At 39.4% G+C, this 22,562-nt stretch overlaps 1 protein-coding gene across 13 annotated transcripts in view; it reads left to right on the forward strand.

The window, feature by feature from the left end:
- LOC141500161 (transmembrane protein 182-like) overlaps positions 1-22,562 on the forward strand; it is a 266,580-nt gene that overhangs the window by 44,382 nt on the left and 199,636 nt on the right. For 7 of the 13 annotated variants that reach the window (XM_074203120.1, XM_074203117.1, XM_074203118.1 and 4 more), the window contains one exon: positions 11,029-13,053. The exons of the other annotated variants lie outside the window; for them this stretch is intronic. In XM_074203120.1, the coding sequence (XP_074059221.1) occupies positions 11,029-11,261 (233 nt within the window). In that variant the 3' untranslated portion in view covers positions 11,262-13,053. Of the gene's footprint in view, positions 1-11,028; positions 13,054-22,562 lie in introns of those variants that run through there. 13 annotated transcript variants of the gene reach the window in all.

Consider the following 22,562-nt stretch of genomic DNA (forward strand, 5'->3'; position numbering starts at 1 on the left):
AGTGGCCTTGGGCAGGCCACTTAACCCCATTTGCCTTGTAAAACCCTAAAAAAATGAGTCCATTATTAGAAATACTAGTTGTGAAAATTGTTTCCCAACTTATTGCATTCCTTTTAATCATGTCTGCATTGGTTTTATTTGTGCAAAATCTTTTTAAGTTAATGCAATCAAAATTATCCTTTTTATATTTTATTATGTTCTCTATTTTTTCTTTGGTCATTGAACTTTTCCCTTTTCCATAGTTCTGACAGATATATTATGCCTTGTTCTCCTATCTGCCTTAAGATATCACCTTCTATATCTAAAGTCTGTACCCTTTTCAACCTTATCATGATATAGGGGTTGAAATATTGATCTATGCCTAGTTTCTGCCATACTATCTTCCCATTTTCCCAGCAGTGTTTCTTAAAGAGTGAGTTCTTATATCAGAAGCTGGAATCTTTAGGTTTATCCAACAGTAGATTACTATAGTCATTTACTACTGTTTCTTTTATACCTAATCTATTCCACTGATTCACTGCTCAGTTTCTTATCCAGTACCAGACAGTTTTGATGACTGATGCTTTCTAATGTAGTTTATTTCTGGTATGACTAAACCACCTTTATTTACTTTTCCCCCCACTAATTCCTTTGATATTCTTGAACTTTTGTTCCTCCAAATGAATTTTGTTACTAGTTTTTTCTAGCTCAGGAAGAAAATACTGTTAGTTTTATTGGTGTAGCACCGAATAAGTAATTAATTTTAGGTAGAATTGTAATTTTTATTACATTAGCTCATTCTACTCCTGAGCAATTGACATATATCTGATTTTATTTGTGTGAAAAGCTTTTTGTAATTGTGTTCATATAATTTCTGAGTTTGCCTTGACAAGTAGATTCCCAAGTATTTTTCTCTAAGACTTTTAAGTTGCAGAATAGATGTAGGTAATCATTTCTAAAAGTTTTCTCATTAGCAGACCCCTGCACCAAAGAAATCACAGGTCTGGACCAAAAATTCCTTGTCTTGTTGACCTGAAAGGGTCATAACATGAGTCATTATTGTCATGGACTCAATATTGTTGACATATGATTAAACCCACATTTAGCTGAGTTCTTAAAGTATTGCATGAAATACATTTATGGGTCACTTTTCAGTGTTTCAAAAATTAATTTCGCAGGTCTGCCACTAAGTAGTTGGGACTTTGAACAAATTATTTCCCTGCTTTAGGCTTTAGTTTTCTTCTTTGTAAAATGAAGGGGTAATTGGACTATCTGGCTCCAATATTCTATGTTCTTTGGTTTCTTTTTAATACACACAATATGCTGTAAGACTCAAAGAGTAGAAGCTATTAACCTCTTTTATGAATCAGGGAAATGAGGGGCAGAGAGGTTAAGAGACTTATGTGAGGTGAATGCATCTGAGGAATGGCAGTAATGGAACTTGAATCCATGCCTCTTGATTCCCAACACAATTCAAGTGGACCATAGTTTATCGGGGTGGCTAAAGGATGCTGCCTTGGATGGAGTGCCATTCCTGGATTCAGGAAAACTGATTTGATTTTAAATTCTTCCTCAGATACTTACTAGCCATGTGACCCTTGCCAAGTTACTTCACCCTGTTTACTTCAGTTTTCTCATCTGTAAAGTGAATTGCAGAAGGAAATGACAAATCACTCCATTATCTTTACTAAGAGCACCCTAAAAGAGGTCATGAAGAATCAGAGAAGACTAAAAGAAGACTGAACAACAACATAGTTCATTATAGTTCAGTTTTATTTACAGATATCCCAATTTGTATAAAATATAAAATTTTGGTTTAACTTCTCAGTAATTTTTATTAAATTAAGCTATAATTTTTATAAAAAGACAATATTAGGGGGCTGAGACCTTAGACATCACTGAGTCCAACTCCTGTCACCGAGCGTTGAGAGAATATGCTGGGAATGACTATATGCTGAACAGATTTAAAAAAAGTCTCTGGCCTTAAGGAACACATGTTCTATTGTTCTCCTTGTTTTTATAGTTGGGAAACTGAGATTCTGAGAGTTTAAAGAGTTAAGCAGAATGTCAGAGTTGGAAGGAGGTCACAGGTGGCAGAGCTGGGACTCAAACCTGGGCCTTTTTTTAAATGGTGTCCTTTTTTAAAACATCATTGTCATTTTCTAGTGAACTTCCCTCCATAGTTTATCGGGGTGGCTAAAGGATGCTGCCTTGGATGGAGTGCCATTCCTGGATTCAGGAAAACTGATTTGATTTTAAATTCTTCCTCAGATACTTACTAGCCATGTGACCCTTGCCAAGTTACTTCACCCTGTTTACTTCAGTTTTCTCATCTGTAAAGTGAATTGCAGAAGGAAATGACAAATCACTCCATTATCTTTACTAAGAGCACCCTAAAAGAGGTCATGAAGAATCAGAGAAGACTAAAAGAAGACTGAACAACAACATAGTTCATTATAGTTCAGTTTTATTTACAGATATCCCAATTTGTATAAAATATAAAATTTTGGTTTAACTTCTCAGTAATTTTTATTAAATTAAGCTATAATTTTTATAAAAAGACAATATTAGGGGGCTAGGTGGTGCTGTGGATAGAGCACTGGCTCTGGAGTCAGGAGGATCTGAGTTCAAATGTGACCTCAGACACTTAATGCTTACTTACTTCGCTGTGTGTCCCTTGGCAAGTCACTTAACCCCATTTCTGTGCAAAAACCAAATAACCAAATGAAAAAATAAAAAGACAGTATTGGATAGTGGATAGGTGCTGGATTTGGACTTAGGAGAGACTCGAGTTTGAACTTTGAGTCTAATTCTCATTACCTGTGTGATCTCTGCCAAGTCACTTAAACCCTCTAGTTTCAATATCCTGATCTATATGACCTAATAAGAATATGAATTGGCCATGGAGTAAGACCACAGAATATCTCAGCCTTGAACAGCCTATGTGTTCCATTAACATTCACACTATGTCAAGAGAAGAAGTAGCCCAGTAGCATTTGAGAGGACCCAAGTGGCAGATTTAAGAGAGACAGTAGACAGCAGACCTAGATGGCTCATTGGCTGCATTTTTCCAAGGGGGTGATCATTTCCAAGAGTTCACTGATGTCACAGAAGCTTGTTGGGAAGTAGTAGAAGTTTATAGGGAAGGAGTAATACCCCTGCCCCAAGGAAAGAATGAATGAACGGTCTATGTCGCTTTAGCACTCTGGTGGTATCTGGTAGCAGTCTGCTATTATTATCAAACCATCAGCTATTTTTACTGTTGCTTGTTCAAGCACAAGTAATCTGAAACATACCAATGTAGAGAAGGAATTGCCCAGTCAGCATCTGATTGTGTGTGTATGATTAGTCAGTATAGGCTGAATTCAGTGAATGCTGATTCATTTCACTGTTCTTGAAAGGAATAAAAAGGAATGTTTTAATTTGGAGAGACCTTAGACATCACTGAGTCCAACTCCTGTCACCGAGCGTTGAGAGAATATGCTGGGAATGACTATATGCTGAACAGATTTAAAAAAAGTCTCTGGCCTTAAGGAACACATGTTCTATTGTTCTCCTTGTTTTTATAGTTGGGAAACTGAGATTCTGAGAGTTTAAAGAGTTAAGCAGAATGTCAGAGTTGGAAGGAGGTCACAGGTGGCAGAGCTGGGACTCAAACCTGGGCCTTTTTTTAAATGGTGTCCTTTTTTAAAACATCATTGTCATTTTCTAGTGAACTTCCCTTGAATACCCAAGAGAACCCTTCTTGTAACAAAGAAATATAGTTCAGCAAAACAGATCAGTGCACTGACCATGTGGGGACAAGGTACACTTTATCTAGTATCCATGAGTTTTTGACCTGCTGCTTCATTGTCAAGTTTTTGAACTCACATAACTTGGTGATGGCATCAGCTTTGGATTGGCAGAGAGGGGAGGAAGCAAAAGAAGAACTTGGGGCAGTCTTTGCTGGTACTGGAGGGCTCTTGTATTGGAGACAGATCTTAGCCCTTGGGCCTGCCAAATTGGACCCAAAGATATTGTGCCAAGAAAATTCCTCACAAGATGGCAATTGATTCTGGCAGCTGCCTAACACTTTCAAGTCTCCAGCTTCTGGGCTGCCTTGGAGGGTTTTGCACATGAGTTGTCTGGTAGCCTGGTAGTGCTGCCAACCAGAGGTGTGGAATGATATGCGTTTCATCCAATTCAGGGTCAAAGTTGGGACTGGTTCTGATCTCTGGATTGGTTTAGCTAGTCCAAGCTATCAGATGAGAGAGGACACTGGTTGGCTCCTCCTACCATTCTCTTGGCTTTCTTTCCTGCAGGGTAACTCCCTGGCATAGAATCTCTAATACCAGCTTGTCTGTGGCTAGCTTGCATTGGCCACATTGGGGACCACAATGGGATGAAACTTAGGAAACTGAAGCGTTAAGGCAGCAGATTGTGCCCAAGGCCACATTTGGCCAAGATCACTCATCTGACAAAGATCAATATGCACTCACAAAGACTTCCCACTTGATTATGCTTGGATCCCAACTCTGGCTCCATTAACTTGTTCTGGGACCTTCCCTTTTCCCACTCTGAGACTACTGGGGGCTCAGAGCGTTTCCTGTCTGATGTTTATATGTGCCAGAACACAGTCATCACAGCTCTTCAAAGGTTGATATCACTCACTCCCTGAGTATTGGTTATGGAATCTACAGTCTATGACCTCTTTAGCCCAGTTATGAAGATGGGAATAAGGCAAGTACCTACCTTTCCTCAGTACTTTCAATGGTAACCTGTTCCAACTGGTTGGATGAGTCTGAATCTACCTTTGTTTACTTTTCTTTTTCCTTTCAGTTTCCTGGGACTGGAGCACCTTCATATAATCATCCTTATTTATTTGTTCACATAGTCAACAGGCTTGAGGACCTAGTCTACCCCAATTCTGTGTAGAAGCCAAAGATGAAGTTCAGGGAATTCCTCAAATTTCCAGCAATTTTATTTCCCTAGAATGTAACTGAGAATCAGAAAATAATCAAAAAATTCCCAACCTTTGGAGCATGAGTGTCCAATGCTTTAGCTCTTCTGGGCCCTATCAACCAACAAAAACTTATCAAGGGTCACATATAGAATTTGATATTTATTTATGACTACAATGGAACCTATATTATCAATGATTCTAAGGATAAAATATAATAATGCTGCCTGAATGGGCTTTGAGGGCTACATACAGTTACAGACCTAAGGATGGACACACCTGCTTTGGAGCAAATACAATAGATGTTTATATGCTAAATCCAGTGTATTTAACTAATTGGAGAGACTCTCATTCAGGGCCTATTTACTCTTACTTTGCACACCATTAAATTTAGCTTTATAATATGGTTTTCCAACCTATAGGTATAGTATATAAAGCAAAATAGACAGAAAGAGAAGGGTTATCACAGGCAAGTATACTGGCAGAAATTAGAAGTAGAAACTGGTGTAGGAGGAGATCCAAGGACCCAGAAACAGATGCAAAAACTCAAGAAGCCCAGTAGTCATTTATCATAGGCAAACCAGCCTCCATAGAACAAAGCATTGTACATTTATCCCAAGAGGGAGTGTGGCCCAATGGAACAAGCCTCGGAGTCAGAAAGACCGAGATTCTAGGCCTGCTTCAGATTGATAATGATTGTGTGACTCTGGGCAAGCCTCTTAACCTCTCAGTGCCCTAGGTATTCTCTAAGAACATAAGACTCCAAATGGCTGATCTGCTTTGATAGAGGGAGTAAAGGGAATTTTCTTATACCAATGAAATCACAGATTCCCACCACCCCCCATTTTTTAATTTATTTTTACAGATGATGGAACTAAGGCTCAGAAAGCAAAAGGAACTTGCCTAAGGTCACACACAGCTAAAAAGTGGCAGAATTAGAACATGATGTAATTTCCAAAATGACGAGACAAGTGATCTCTTCATCTTCCCGGGCAATCTCACTGAATTCCTGCCATATATGGCTCCCCTGTGCCTGTCAGAAGACAGGTTCCTTTCAAAAAAGAGGAAAAGCCATCTTTGATGTTGTTCAGTATTAACTCTGACAGCGTGGATTGATGGTGAATACAAGGATTCTATTTTTTCACAATGCTCCCTTTCCCAGAATTGAGAGGCTGCTGCCATCTGGAAACTGAATCGGTTGAGTGAAGGTGCCTTGAGAAAAGAGAATGACCTCAGAGAAAGACACATAGTTTAGTGCCTTAAAGGGAATAGTTTAGGACAAAGGCAAAACTCACAGACACTTGAACTTTCCAAAGCATGCTCTACCCTTCAAACACTTTAGATCATGGGGTCCAATCAGAGGACCTCAGATTTAGAACTGGAAGGGACATTAGAATTCATTTAGTGAAAATCATTTTACAGAGTTGGAAAGAGAGAGAGAGACAGAGACAGACACACAAGCAGAGAGGGATAGAAAGAGACAGACAGAGACAGAGACAGAGGGAGGAGAGAGAGGTGAGTTGGGGAAGAGATGTGAAGTTTGTTCAAGGTCCCCCAGGCAGTAAATTTTAGAGCAGAATTTTTTAGGATTGTGCTTTTTACATGACTTTGTATTAGTTGTGACCTGTTTCAGCTCCTTCAAACCTGGGATAAGGAAGAGCATTGCTATAAAAAGTTCTCCATATTCTTAGAAAACTTTTCCTATTGCTTTCAATATGAGTAACTGACTTAAAGGAAGTTCAGACAAGTCAAAGCTCACCAAACCTTGTTCTATCCCTTTTTTATTCTTTCTAGTAACTTTTACTATGATTATAACTGTAATTCATTTTATTATTTTGACATCGTTCCAACTAATTATGAATGACTTACACTATATCAGCTGGTCATCATTCTTGTTTAAATTCATTTTGACTTATGATCCTTCAAGCTGATAATTATTTCCATTATTTTTTGCTATTATAACTTCAAAATAGCCAGTCTCTGGGATATCTGCAGGTGACTTTGGAAACCAGTGTAGTCAGGGGAGGGAACACAAGAGAGAGAATGAAATTCTGGCTCTTGACAACTTGTGCCCCTTGCTCCCCTTCCACTCTGTGGCTGAACAAAACAAGTCTAATTTCTTAAAATCAGTGCATGATTGCCCAAAGACACATTTTGATCTGAGCCTAGTTCGTGGTCCATATGCAGTGCCTGAGTAAGATACACAGCTGCCGATGGACCAGTTTTCCAAAACAGATGCTGTCCATCCATCTTCATATCACAGTGTGCACAGTGGGTGTTCTTCCCCCCCCCCCCCCTTTATTCTGGTGTGGAGGATTAGGCTAAAGCCCTTGGAACAATTACATATCTCACTTAGGAGATTCACTCCCAAGTGTTCTGCTGCACAAGATATTGTAATGATTGCATAAGAATATCCTGCTGCACAAGTTATTCTGGTGTTTGCACCAGGAGCACCTCAACATCTTACATTTTGATTTTGATGTTCAAAGGATTAACAAAGTTATCTCCTGTTATCTTACATTCATCAAGTAATCTGGTATTATTTCAACATGTTTGTGATGTATGTAGTTGGAGGAGAGACTTTTAAGGTTGCATTTTCTTCCTTTGAAACAAATACTTTTTTAAAATAAGCAAACAATAATCACCAGAACCTTATATTCTTTGCATTTTAGCCAAATGTGGGACTATAATAAACATGTGGTTTGCTGTCATGTAAAACAAACTACCCACTCCCTTCTAATCTTTTCATCATAGTTGTCTTTGACACATATAAATTATTCTCAGAAATATGAGAAAGTAGATATTCAGATCACCAATTATTGATATCCTTTCAAACCCCTTTTTCAATAGTAATAATGTCTATGATTTCCATCCCAAGTGTTTATTGTTTTCCTTTATTTTTGGAGAATTGACTCCTCAATGCCCTCAAATTTGTCTCCTTCAGCATAGTCTTCTGTGTATACTTGGTTTATTTTAGGCCAGCTACTTTTTCTTATCTTTGTTTTTAGGACTTCTACCTCCTCCTGTACCATGTAAGAGATATTATTATATTATATTATTATAATATTTATAATATTAGATTTATAATATTAGAATATTTCTGAATTTAGTGATTGTTATTGTTGAAAGAAATTGTTATAGAAATCTTGATTTTTTAAATTTTTTTTTCTTTCCTGTGGATTGTCCTTTTAGTTTCATCCTTAAATACTCTCTGAATGATTTAGCTTAGTTGGGTCTCATGAAATGTTTTTCTTACTACGACTTTGTTATCTTCTTGCATAAGATTTTATAAATGATATTTCTAGTCTAAACTGATTCTGCCCCAGCTACCATATCACTTCACTTGGCAAAAAAGCTTGTGTTTTTTGGCCCAGGTAATTTGTAGACATTTTTCAAGCTCCTTTTTGAGTTGTGATTACATTGGTTAAGGCGATATAGTAAATGGTGAAAATCTGTGTTGATATATGTTCCTTTTTCTAGTTCCCATTTTCTTGTATCATTGATTGGCCAGGTAGGAACTGTTGCATACTTCAACTTCTTTCTCATTTTTATTCCTTCTCCTAACTATTGACTTCGCTACTTTGTGGGAAGGACTGGTCTTTGAGCACATTCAGATTGACTTTTGGCAAAACTTGGAAAGATCCTTTAGGGAGAGTTTTGCCTAAGTGAACCAAATATAAGTTTCTTTTTTTGCCAGATGCGGGTCTTTCTCTTGTTAGCATTGCCCTTTCTAATATAAGAAGATAAAGAAATAAATGAATTACAAAAATGCAGACATTCTATCATCTGTCATTACTTGCCCACCATTGGGCTTATGTAGTATTTTGAATAATTAGACATCACAGCAGGTTGTTGCTGAATGTGGACAAATCTCATTGTTACTGTAGGAAACACAGTTCCCACATGAATTATGCAGACATCTTGATATAGTCCTCTTCTCTATGGAACAGTATTCATATAAGGCAACTTTGTCTTAGAACTCATTTCCTTAGATCTGTGATTTTAGCTATGGGAGAATTCCTTCTACTTATCCATATTCTCCCAGAAATCTTCAACTCAATGGAGTGTTGAGCTAATGTACTAAAGGTCCTCCTCTAGGCCCTTTTTCCATTTCATAGCTACCATGGAGTACCCAGACTATTGGTCTCATGTCTTACTCTTGCTGTATATCTGATTCACTCCCCTTTTCACCCATATATCTCCCTTAGGCAACATCTTGCACCCAGCTCATCATTGGAAATACAGTGAAGTATGATTATGTTTTTGATATATCTTTCCATGTATCATTTACAACTTGGATTCCTCAGAGAGGGCAGGACAGAAGCTTCATCTTTGTGTTCTCATTGTCATTGATAGATGTTTGTTCAATTTAATTTTAGTGGGTAAAGTTTTTTATGATAATGATTTGAGGATTTGAAGAAAACTCTGGCGTAGGATTTCTGTATTTTCTCTATTCTGTGACTGAGTATCTGATATAGCAAGGTGCTTTAGAATATACATGATATGTATATGCAAATAGAAAATATTCTATCTAACATATGTAATATATATAATATATGTTATATATTATAATAAAAATATGTATATTAAGCATCTAATACAAAGATAAAAATAATCATTTCCACTTGAAGAAGCTTACATTCTTCTATAGAAGATATTATATGAACACAGGCAAAGAGAAATGCTTATTGAATAAAAAAATTCATAATATAAGAGTGATAGGGTAAAGGGAAGATACAACAAAAGGAGACTAGGGGAAGTGCAGTAAATGATGATGTCTTTTATTTATCAATACTACAGTTATTTCCTGTAAACCCCTCCTCTCCCACTGAACCTTCCTTAATAATGAAGAATATGTAAAAACGAAAGATCAAATCAAGTCAGACAGCATATACTCATTGTGTACCTGGTTCCTAGAGGAAGAGATGCTCTTTGGTCACTAGAATAAATTAGAGATCAGGTACCTTTTTAGAAGCGTTTTAGTTTATATTATTGTAGTTTTACATATTGTTTTAATGGATCTGATAACTTTATTCTGTATCAGTTAATGCAGGTCTTCCCAAGTAGTTTTTGTTTTAGGTTTTTACAAGGCAAATGGGGTTAAGTGGCTTGCCCAAGGCCACACAGCTAGGTAATTATGAAGTGTCTGATGTTGGATTTGAATCCAGGTACTCCTGACTCCAGGGCCGGTGCTTTATCCACTGTGCCACCCAGCCGCCCCCCAAGTAGTTTTGAATTCCTTATGTTTGTAGTTTCTTAAGGTACAGTAAATATTCCACTGGGTTCTGTCAAAATTTCTTTGTTTATTACCAAATTAAAGCAGTCACTTGTTTCTAATTTTATGCTGTGATCCAGCTATTGACCTATGTGGGACCTTGCTTTGCCTTTGATATGAGGGCCAACAGCAGAGTCCCTGAACCAAAGGGTATAAAGAGTTCAGCTCCTGCCTCTGGCACACTTCCCATGTGACCCCAAGCCAACCTATTAATTTCTATGAATCTCATTTTCTTTGTTTGTAAAATGAAGAACCTATGGCCTATGAAGTCAGTTCTAGGTCTAAATATGAATTCTTCTGATCACAAGAAATGGAACACTATAAAAGTAAGATGTTATATGTCCTATCCATTTAGTGACTTTTATCCTATGATGTCAAATAATTTGCTGTAAGGCTTGTATACTTCCCAGCGCCTCCAACATTGATGGGAATCTAGCTTTTACTGGCTTTACCGCTTGGAGGATGTGGGCGGAAGCTTTGAAGTTATTTTGATTTGTACTTTTATTATTAATTTATTACTGGAACAACGTTTCATGGGGTTAGTGATAGTTGTCAATTATCTTGAGAACTGTTTGTTCTTACCTTTCTCCTGGAGTAGATTTTGGGGGACTTTACCATATATGTGTATGTGTGCTCATACAACTTCATACACATCTAAAACATACCTCTGTATCCAGGTACACACACGAGTGTGAATTTTCATTCACATACAGATGCATACACACAAATGAAGCTACTACTAGGAAACTAAGTCATAAGTAGCATCTTTGTGTTGTTTATTTGGTTTTCAGAAAAGAGCATGCTTACTATTTATCCTTTTTTCCCTTTGTTTTAGGGGGCTTCTTCCTTTTCCTCCTTCTCCTGTTTGTGCTGTGGAAGGAGTTTGCAGTCGATATTAAGAAATACATACTTCTGGAGAAGAGTGAAAAATGCATCTCACAGAATGCTCCTGTGGATGTGCATTATGGCTGGTCTTTTATGTTTGCTGCTTCTGGGACACCTTTGGTTTGCTTTTCAGGGCTTCTATTTTATTTGATTGGTCAAAAAAATATAGAAGCTCCTAAGTGAAAGAAGGGAGAGAGGGATAATACAACCCTACTTTCCTAGTCCCCCCATGATTCTTATACCCATTCATCTCCAAACTTATGCAAATACGTTCACACCCATACTTTTACAGTTCAATTTACACACATATGTATCCCACTGAGAAATTCCCCAAGCATGTTTCCTATACTACCTGGAAAGAAGGTCTTCCACCATCACTTTGGCCTACTCTTCAAAGTTTTACCAACCATAGCAGATATCAATCAAGAAACAATGATGAATGGTATTGAGAGAGAAATATTGGAATGGGAAAGGGAGCACCAGACCAAATTATATGAAAGGGTCCAAGAGTAGCTTTTCATTGGCCTCATATTTAGAGACCAAAAAAGCTGGCTCTGGCTTCCCTAATATTTTTATAAATTGCCCTCAATTGACAGCCTTATTTGTATTGGAGCTCTCATTTCCAACCTCTCCCAAATCCAACTGTGACTTATGGGAAGATGCTTCTTTTTGAATAGAAATTGAGTGTGACTTTTTTGCGTGGTGGTTGGACAGAGGGGTAGGTAGGGAGGAGGAATTAGTCATAACTGACATCCCAGACCAGCCATGACTATTTCTCAGTCAATTTAAATCTGAGGAAGTTGAAGAAGTTATGCCAGGAGACAGACAAAGATATTTTTTCCTCTTCATATAGAATTTGGAAAGTGAACTCAAACCCAGTGTGAATGCATGCACATTTTAATGGGCTGGAGAAGAGATAGCTTGTATCCAGAGGCAATCTAGCTCCCATTTTCATGCAGCTGACTGTACATCCTTCCAAGCGAAGAGGGCTGTATGTCACAGAAAGAATTAGGCAAAAAATATTCAAAACATAAACATATAGTCTACACTTGGGTAAATGAAATAAAGAGCCAACTTTTCAGCCATAGGACAGACCCCTTCTGCAGAGGAGAATGGGCTACAGTGAAACACCCTCCTTTTGATTTTACCCTGGGAACCTATTTGTGTTTTGGGAAGTAAATACAGTTCCTGGCTAACGATTAAAGCAGGCAAGTAGAAGGAAGTAAGCGTCTGCAGGCAGGAAGGATAAATAGCACATTCGTTCATTAAGATCCCTGTCACACCTTCACTGTCAACCATAATAATTTGGCTCCTTAGGTTTTAATGGCTCCCATCATTTTTGGTCCTTAGGCCCAGTCTCTCTTTCCTTCTTCTGGTAGGAGGCCATGCTGCCTTACCAGAATTCAGAGAAAACCTGAGGCTTCCTTAGAGAAACCAGGGAGGGATATGCTAAATTTGTGATTCCTTTGTTTGGGAATCTGAAATGGAGAGTAAAAGGTCATCTTTTCAAAGTAGTCATGTGGTGGGAGGCCTTTCCAGACAGGGACCTTTGCAATTCGTAGATAATCAGTGACCCAAACACCACCCACAGAACTATTGCTTGAGCACCACTTGGAGTCATTGATAAGGTGAAAATGTTCTTGAATTTCACTAAGATTCAATTCCTTGGCTTGCATTTTGGAGAAGGGACTTTCCCTTGGGTACTATTTTCATATACTAGCACTTGTCCTCAAAGTATGAGAGTCTCTATAGGCTTAGAGTTATTACATGCAGATCCAGCAGTCAATGAACATGTTAATTATTCTTTCCTGTCTTGGCCATTGTTTTCTGTGAAATCATTTGCATATGTTTTTTTGAAAAATATGGTCCTAAATATTGTACATTAACTTGAGTGATCTCCCAAACTATGAACTCTGTTGTTGGTGTCAATTCATTTATTCACTTAAAACCTTATAATAATAAAGTGCATTCTTCATGACTTCTCATTGCTTCATAGGGAGAGAAGGTCTAGGCTAAATTCCCTTCACTGGAGGTGCTTCCCTAACTGTGAAGACCTGCTTGACTGGCACCACCTTCATGCTGTGGAGGCTCATACACTCAGGGTCATACACCATTTTGGACTCTGAGGCTGTGGGGGGGTTGGGTAAAGAGTCTTCTGGGGAACCAATTGGCATCTGCTGTCACATTTTCTCTTCTCTTCTGGTCAAACAATGGCCAGATAATTGTAGAACTACATAGAACTACGTACTTCCACATCCCTCTCTTCATCCAAAGTGGATCACGTGCCCCTAAGGGACCTCAAGGTCATGTGCATGTGTCATGTGTGCATGTATGCATACATAAATGTGGTTACACATAACATATGACTATATATACATGTGTAGGTATATTCTGGACTTCGGACTAAACTGGAGTAAGTCATGTTCACCATATATCCCTTGGATAAAAAATGTAAACAGTTAAGATAGCCTAGGCAGTTACTATTACAGATGATAGCGATATCTTGCCCAGTTCTATTCTTTTTGCTAATGGAGCTTCAAAGAGTGGATAATGTTATTTGTTTTCCAAGAAAGAGGTTGAACCTACTTTAAAAATGCCTCAGGTTGGGTGATTCTTGTCCATATTCTGCCATAAATCCTTTGTGCATCTTCACCCATGGTTTTCTATAGTTCTCTTGACATTGGCTGGATTCTGGCAAGGCTCATGGGCTCTCTATGGTCATCTCTTGATCTCACGACAAGACCCTCAATCCCCCACAATTCACAAACACTCAGAGAGGACTCAATTCAATGTGGCCTAACAATTTTAGTCTAACTATTAATCTCTGCATATGTGCCAGTCACTATACTAAGGAACTGATAACACAAGAGCAAAAATAAAAAAAATAATTCTGCCCACAAGAAGCTTACATCCTGTCAAGCTTAGTGGGTAGAATTGTGGGCCCAACCTTTGAAAAGTGTTGAGCAGTGAGTTCTGTGACATTGGGAATGATGCCAGTATTTAAGAGTTTTATTTAAGTCCAATATTAAGTGTTTTTTAATGATATCTCATAGGGTTCTGCATATGGTCCATTGGCTCTTTGAGTGGTAATTCCTTCCTATAAATTGTCTCTTTGGATAATATTTTTGTCATTTAATTATCTATTCAATGTAGAGATGAACACTTATGACCAAATAGAATAAAAGTATATAATCTAGGAGTAGAAAAGGTCAGGATTTACAGTCACTTGCCTCTCAGTATGCCCATAAAACAACCCAAGTGTGTAGAAATTATAGTCCCAGAAGGGATACTAAGGGAGAAGCACCAGAATGTAGCCTGAAATCCATCAGACTTACTGCTATCCATGGTGCTGAGGATCCCTGAAGTTGGGAAATAGAAGTGGATTTTCTGTCACAGAATGAAATATCGATTAGCATCTTCCATCTGTTCTTTAAAACATTGACTCTAATGTCATCAAGGCACTGATGGAATATGTTCATCTCAATCATGTTTGCTGCCTTAGGGAAAAGCCATCTGCAGAGACTTTCTTATTCTTGACCACATCTAGGACTAACAACAGTTTAAAGCTCAATTGCTATTTTAGAAGACTTGTAACCTCAACTCATTTAGTATTAAATCATATGGTAAAATGCAATCTTGCTGGCTGGCTGTGTGGATGAATCCAACTTGATGCAGAAGTGTCAATCCTGTTGGGTTATGGGCTGATGGCGCCTTATTTCCCAGTGGGTCCACGCATTTATTAAATGCCACATTGGCTGACATCTGGCTGGTTAAATTGTTCTTCAGTCAGACTCTATCTTCTCCAGTGGGCAACTTTACAAGACGAATCCTTAGGGTCAGGTGATGTGGTTAGGAAACAAAGGGTGTTGCTGTATTTTCTTCTTTCAGAGTTATTGCTGAGCTTTAGGGGATGCTGGAGTGGAGAGATTAAAAGAACATATGACAAGATTATGAATGGGTTGAATGAATTTAGTTACTCAGAATTCTCAGTTTGCTATAGTCAGTTTTTAGGAAAATGGCAAATGACAAGAAAACATAGTCATCCTCATAGACTTAACCTAAAACAATGACTTCTCGAGCTCAGGACTCTGGCAGCCCACAATTCTCCATTTTCTTCATCTCTATCCAGGGTCCTATATGGTAGAATTTAATGTTCAGAATGGCAAAACTGGTAGGATCCTTGGTCAATGGGAAAAAAAGATAACATTATATTCACTAGATGGTAATAAGGCAGGAAAATAGACCCAGACATTTAAAAAAAGAGAATTTTGAAAAAAGCACAGAAACAAGGTTAGCCTTCCATTAAAAGAGTACTCCCAGTTTTTGTCTTGTCTGACCTGGGATCATTTTAAATTTTGTTTTTAGCTTATTACATTTTCTTTTTAGCTCATTCTCCCATAGGAAAGTCTGAACAGAAGCAGCCAAGACTATATCTGAAGTTGGGGCATGAGTTTCCTCAGTTTATACTGAAGACAAACTTTTTAACAACTTCATAGTTTTACTGTGGGCTGGTCAGAATGGGAAGTACACAAAGAAAGTGGAAGACCAAGGCTAGGCCTTTGAGAACTTCCTGCCATCATTGCTTTGATTGATCTAGCCTCTGCTTGGAAGCCACTTTATCCCAAGGCATCCCAGTCCACTTTGGGTTAGCTCTAATCATTAGAAAACTTTATTTACTGTCTCAAATAAAGGGAATAGAGAGTGAATGGCAAAGATGGTATCTATTGACTGAGACTATATACTTACTACTATTGTAAAGCCTGTCTCTGATTCCAATGGTAATAGATTCCCAATCTCACTGAGTTGGTTAATCCTTCTGATGGCACAGATAGTAGTGAACCCATCTGTGCCTTCTCAGGTTGGGTGATTCTTGTCCATATTTTCCCATAAATCCTTTGTGCATCTTCTCCCATGCTTCTAGAGACCTTTCTATAGTTCTCTTGACATTGTCTGGAGACTGGCAAGGTACATAATGCTATCTATGGTCATCTTTTAATCAAAGCCCAAGACCCTCTGTCTCCCATAACTCAGGACCACTCAGGGACTGAATGTTCACCCTGCTGGCTGGCGCAGAGCTCCTTTAGTCATGATCACTAGCAAAAAAATACTTGACTTTCAAATCACTATGATATTTCTGATGAAAACAGCGCTGCCGCCCTCCCCCTGCCTCGACCCCATGAAAAAGGGCAACTGAGCTATGAGTCTCCCACTGTGTGGCAGCTTCCTTCCCACTGTCCCAATTCCCCAATCAAGTTTATCCTGACAGTCTGTGCCTCAAATCCCAGTCATCAATGTCATCTCTCAGCTCTGTAGGGAAGAAAGAAGAGATGTGCCACAAAGATGAATTGTGCTTTTTTCTCTGACTGGTAGGCCTCTCCATGGCCTTGCCTGCTGACTTACCTTGTTTACTCCTGGGATCTCATTTTTGTCTTTCAAGACCTTGACTTATTGGACAAGAAGCTGACTTTTAACTTTGAATCTCCTCACGGTAGAACTGCCAGCGTCAAAGCATATTGCTTAGGGAACTTATTCCCTAATTAATTTTCTCTTTTCTTTCTTCAACTCAAAAGTATGGAAATAGGAAGCTATTCAGGAAGACAGTGGTTCTCTTTAAGGTCTGTCTTTCAAGGCTCAGTTCAAATTCCAGTGCTGCTATGAAACCTTTCCTTCATGACTCTATTTCTCCTTGGGCTAGTCTGATTTATCCATTTTATGCAAACTTGTCAGAGGGAAAGGCCATTCCAAAGGTTTTAGATTTGAATGGGAACTTTGCCCTGTACTACCAATATGACCTTGGGCCACAGACAGAATCTCTCCAAGCCTCAGTTTCCCAGTTTTCGGGGGGGGGGGAGGTTGGATTAGGTGACTTCTAAGATTCTCCTAGCTCTAAATCAGTGGGATATCTTGGAATTTCCAAGACAGGCATAAGACAGCATCCTGATTAGCATAATTTGGATGTGGATTGGTGACTAAAGCTTTGATCTCGGAGGGAAGGGAACAAAAATTTATGTAGAGCCTACTCTATGATAAGCAATGTGCTAAGTATCTTTACAAATACAGTCTCATTCGGTCCTCACAACAACCCTGGAAGGTGGGTGCTGTTCTTATTCCCATTTTGCAGTTAGGGAAACTGAGGCAAACAGAGGCTTCTGGTCATCAGATTTGAATCAAGGACTTTCTGACTCCAGATGGGCTCTATCTATAGTCACACAGGTAGAAGCTGTAAATTTTAGTGGGGCCTTGAACCTCAGGACCCTGGCTCCAAATTTCTTGCTTTTTCCATCACTCAACAGTGATGAAGGCTAGGATTTGGCATAGAGTTTGCTTTGCATTATAGCATCTGAGTTTTCTCCTTAGATTTTCCATCCTAATTATATTTGACTTAAGTTAATATTGAATTCATGCACATTTCTTGATCCCACAGCAGCTGATGCGAGGGGAAAATGTCTTGGAGGTATGTGCAAGGTGGTGACCACCTGGGATTAATTCACAAAGCAGAGGATTGGAATGAACCAAAGGGAATATTAAATGGGAACAGTTACAGTAACCCCCTGGTTAGCCATCACCCAGACAACTGGCCCCCTGCAATTGGCACTCTAGCTAATCCCTGAATCTAAGCTAGAATCCCAGGAGAGCCTTGGTAAGTGGGAGAGCTATACCCAGTCTACCTGGCTAGGGGTCATTCTGGGTGACTGACTTTTAGGTAGTATGGGTAGGGAAGAGAATGGTGGCAAGCCCACGTATCCCCTGGAGTTGTGTGACAGACTTAAACCTGTCTGATCATGACCTCATTGCCTACAAAACTATTTGAGTTCAGGGGCTATTGTCTTGAGAGGAAAAGGCAGAAATTGGGGGAAAGATAAAAATCAAGAGGAGATTACCCAGAATTGGGTGGGGGGCAGCTATGGAGAAGAGTACTAAGCATGTAATCTGAGGAATCCTAAACTGCAGAGGAACTGAAGTCTCAACTGACCTGTGAGTAAGCTGTTGGATATGATGAGCTTCTGAGATTGCTAGGGGCATCTAGAGAACCATCCTGGAGCTACTCATGTCAGGGTTTAAGGCTGCCTTGTTTTCTCCACTTTGTTGCAGTAACCTGGATGGAAGACGGACCTTCTTCTCTATGTCTATGCTAGAAAAGAGGAGAATGAGAATACATTTACTTGAGGAATAGTTGTGGAAATAATTCAGATGTCCTTGAATTTCCTTTTCCATTCTATTTAAATGCTTTTGCTGATTCTATGTTCTTGTTTGTCTAGGGTTCTCTTAGCAAACAGAGCCCAGTTGACTTCGGAGGCCACTGGTTTCACAACAGAATAGGTCTTAAGCTACTTTGGGGGCACTTACTAGAAAATATTACCCATGGATATGAAGTCATGTTTGTCTTTTGTTCTTGAAGAAGACCATGACATCAGGGAGGTGATACCATGCATGTGAATTGGATTTGAGTGAGGGGGTGCTGTGCTAAGTTCCCAGTCTCACTTTTCCCTCTAGAGTCATGTGGATCCAGTGGCCAGACAGGAATCAGGATGCCTGGAGATGACCCTGGATGTGAGGCAGTCAGAGTAAAGTGACTTGTCCAAGCTCACACAGCTAGTAAGTGGCAAGTAATTGAGGCTGAATTTGAACTCTAGTCCTCCTGACTCCAAGGCTAGTGTTCTATCTACTGCGCTAGCTAGCTAAGGTCAGGTGTTGGTGATCTCATAAGTGCCATTGATATAATCATTAAGGTTTATATGCATCATCTTACTTGATCTTCACAATAAACTGCCTGTTTTATCATACACATTTTACAGATGAAGAAACAGAGGTCAAAGGATAACCTCCTGACTTTCCTGTGGTCACACAGCTGGTAGCTGTTTGAGGCAGGAATGAAACTCAGGTCTTTCCTAATTCCAAATCCATCACTCTTTCCATTAGGTCACATTGCCGCAGGCAACTGTAGCTTGATTCTCCATTTACCTGCTCTGATACCTTGTCATGAAGGAGGTGGCCTTGTCCTATGAAAGTCTGGGGCAAGAACTCAAGCTTGAGTAATGGGAGGTTACCATCCTAGAAGAAAGCCCAACTCCACTAGGGAGAATCCTCCCCAGCTCCTGGGCAGGGTCTGAACTTTGTCTCGCACAACTATCCATGAATATGAAAAGAGATCTAAAGGTCATGCTCTTGGGGATGGAAGGAAGACACATCATTAGAAATCACTGTGTAGAGGGAATTGCATCAAAGTGTCCTTTCTAATCAGTTCACTAGCATTCAGAACAAATTCCAGCTTCTTATATAATCATAATTTAACTGAGGTTTTTTTTTTTTGAAATGTTCCTCTTTCCTGAGGGTTTCTGAAGCTTTCTATCTGTACAAAGTCTCTGGGAAAGATTTATTTTTTTGTCCAAGATTTAATCCTCAGCTAGAGTTTCCAGAGACAATCTAATAGTATTTTTATGAGATGTTCCAGTTTTTATGGCTTATGAGACTAATGGTTTATAAGCACAGGCCCCTAGCCATAGACTGGAAGGGAGCCCAGAAGCCATTGAATCCAACCCTCTCATTTAAAAGGTTTGGAGAAGGACTAAGACTTACCCCAGGTCAAACAGGTAGTAGGTCCCAGAAGAAGGATTTGAACCCAGGTCCACTGTATCCACTGTACTTAAGTTCCACTAATATCTACTATGCAAAGCACTCTGATGGTCATCGGGGATACAGAGGTAGATACGACCCAGTCCCTGCCCTCAAGGAACTTCTAATCTTCTAGGGAATCTAACATATAAACAGGTTCTTATAAGAGCTAACAGTCATAGAATGCTCTAAGGTTTGTAAAGAGCTTTATATACATTATCTCATTTGATCCTCATTGTGAGCCTATAAGGTTGGTACCATTATTATTCCCATTTTACAGAGGGGGAAACTGAGTCTGAGAGAAGTTAAGTGGCCTGCCCAAGTTCACACAACTAGCAAGTATCTGAGACTGGATTGGAACTTTGTGTGTACCAGACTACCTCCTTATCTATAGGTAAATTATTTGTTATAATTTGAGGAAGGGGAAATAAATGCTAATACTGAGGAGATCAGGAAAGACTTTTTGTGAAATGTGGTACCTGAGCTGAGCCTTGACAGAAGGTGGAATTGTGAAGCAGAGGTGAGGATCATAGGGAAGAGTAGGCAGGTAGGTACGTTTGACAGGAATGTAGAATGTTGTAGAATGCACCAAAGGAAGAAGCCTGAAAAGATTCACTGAAGCTCGATTTTGAAGAATTTTAAAATACGAAACGGAGGACTAAAAAATAAAGATTTCTCCCAGAGGCATAGGGAGCCATCGAAAGTTCTTAAGGGCAATGACATAGTGAGACTTGTGCATTGGTAGAGGGAGTTCCCTTCCCTGGGATGTCTCTATACCAAAGATATCAGAAATGCCATCCCCATCCCTAGCCATCTATTTCAACATTTCACCTTTTTTCTTTTGGAAGCAATTGGATATGGATCAAATGAACAGAAATACAGCTCCAGATGGACATATATATATATATATATATATATATATATATATATATATATATATGAAAAGTCTTACAATTGGGTATAAGGAAGGGCCACTTGAGCTGAGTCTTGAATGAAACCAAAGATTCCAAGAGAGAGAGAGAGATCGAGAGGGGAGCAGGCCAGGTATGGAGGTCAGCCACATCTGTGTAGAAACAAAAGGAGTGGTGAGTGGATCCATTCAGCTCATTTGTAGAGTATGCCACGGGGATATAGGCAAGAAGAGTTAGAAGTAGATTATAAAAGGCTAGAAAGTTCTAAATTCACATTTACTTTGGCATGAAGGAGGTATCACTAGGAGAGTGTGCTCCCTTCTCCATCTTTGTGCTCTCCTGGCACCCACTCCCATCGTGCACCTGCTCCCATCACACACCCAGAGGACATAACGATGAAGCAGAATGGGCTGCTTCTTGGACTGCTGGGGAGCCTGGGCTGGGCCCAGCTTCTTTTTTTTTGTTAGGTTTTTGCAAGGCAAATGGAGTTAAGTGGCTTGCCCAAGGCCACACAGCTAGGTAATTATTAAATTCTGAGGTTGGATTTGAACTCAGGTCCTCCTGACTCCCGGGCTGGTGCTCTATCCACTGCACCACCTAGCCGCCATGGGCCCAGCTTCTACTTGCTTCTGTTCACAAGACGGAAAAGAAACTTTTCAAATGGGACCTTCAGCTCATGTTTACTGAGGTAGAATCCATCACACTCTGCCTGAGAGCCAATAAATGATAACCTATGAAGAGAGACAGGCTTCCTATCAAATCCCACTGATCTTCAAACAAAGCCCATCCTTTACTGAAGCAAATCAGCATTAGCCCTTCAGTCCTCTCGATAATGAATCCAATCTGCTGGTCCAGTAGCCAAACTTCCTATTCCAGGATTGTAGGGAATTAGATGTTACAGATTTCTGTGCATGCTTTCAGCTCTGAATACAAACTCTTGGCAGCAGGGTGTCTCTCCCCATTTAAAAACTCTGCATTCACATCACTCAGGATGCTGCCGAAATATCAAGACCAGGGCGCTCCTATCTTTCCTGAGGCCTTGATAGCTCATACGCTATTTTTGAGGAGCTCTCTCTGTCATGATTCATCTCCTAGAAATATTGGTCCATGTTTCTTGCATTCATCTGTCTAGCTACCACTCAATTCTTAACCCCCTTCAATCTTGCTGCTTATACCCCCCTCTTCTGAGAAGACGACTCTCCTCCAAGATCAGCAACGATCTTATTTTCTAACTGATGATCTTTTCAAATGTCTCTTCCTCCTTGGTTTCTTTGCAGCACCTAGCATCAAACACTCCTCCTGGTTACTCATTACTCCCTTGAATACACAGTGAAAGCAAAACAACTGACTCTCCAAAACAATGTGCTCACAGCACACTTGTTTAATCTCCATTATTAACATTTTCTCCATCACTGTTTTCAAGTTAGATAATCAATAAAGCAAACCCTCATTTGTAGTGTTTGCTGATTTCTGAAAGGCAAATCTTCACACTAAAAACTTAGCAATCAGATTTCCTGAGTAGGTATGAGTTGTTTTTGGTTCTCCTCTAATCTATGTGACTATTCCTTGTTTCCTTTGCTGGACTATTACCCATCACCCAAAGCTATCCTAGGCTATCTTCTGTATCTCGATCAGGAGTGAGGAACCTTTTTATATCAAGGGTCATTTGGATATTTATAACATCATTCGAGGGCTGGATTTGGTCAAACATTTAATTAATTCACCTCTCAAAATCTCCAGATATAATGAATTTCAAGTCCTGCCTTGTGGTTGCCTTGGCAACTCCAGAACAAATGATTTCATGGATCTTTTACGGCCCGCATGGAGGTCCCCACCCCTGCTCTAGGGGTTCTCATCAGCTCCCATGGATTCAGTTATTTCCAAACAGATGACTCCCAAATTCCATGCATCATTTGGCCCATTCTTGGACTCTGCATTACTGACTTCTTATTGAATATCA

The sequence above is a fragment of the Macrotis lagotis genome, chromosome X (genome assembly GCF_037893015.1).
Source record: "Macrotis lagotis isolate mMagLag1 chromosome X, bilby.v1.9.chrom.fasta, whole genome shotgun sequence".
Taxonomy (NCBI): domain Eukaryota; kingdom Metazoa; phylum Chordata; class Mammalia; order Peramelemorphia; family Peramelidae; genus Macrotis; species Macrotis lagotis.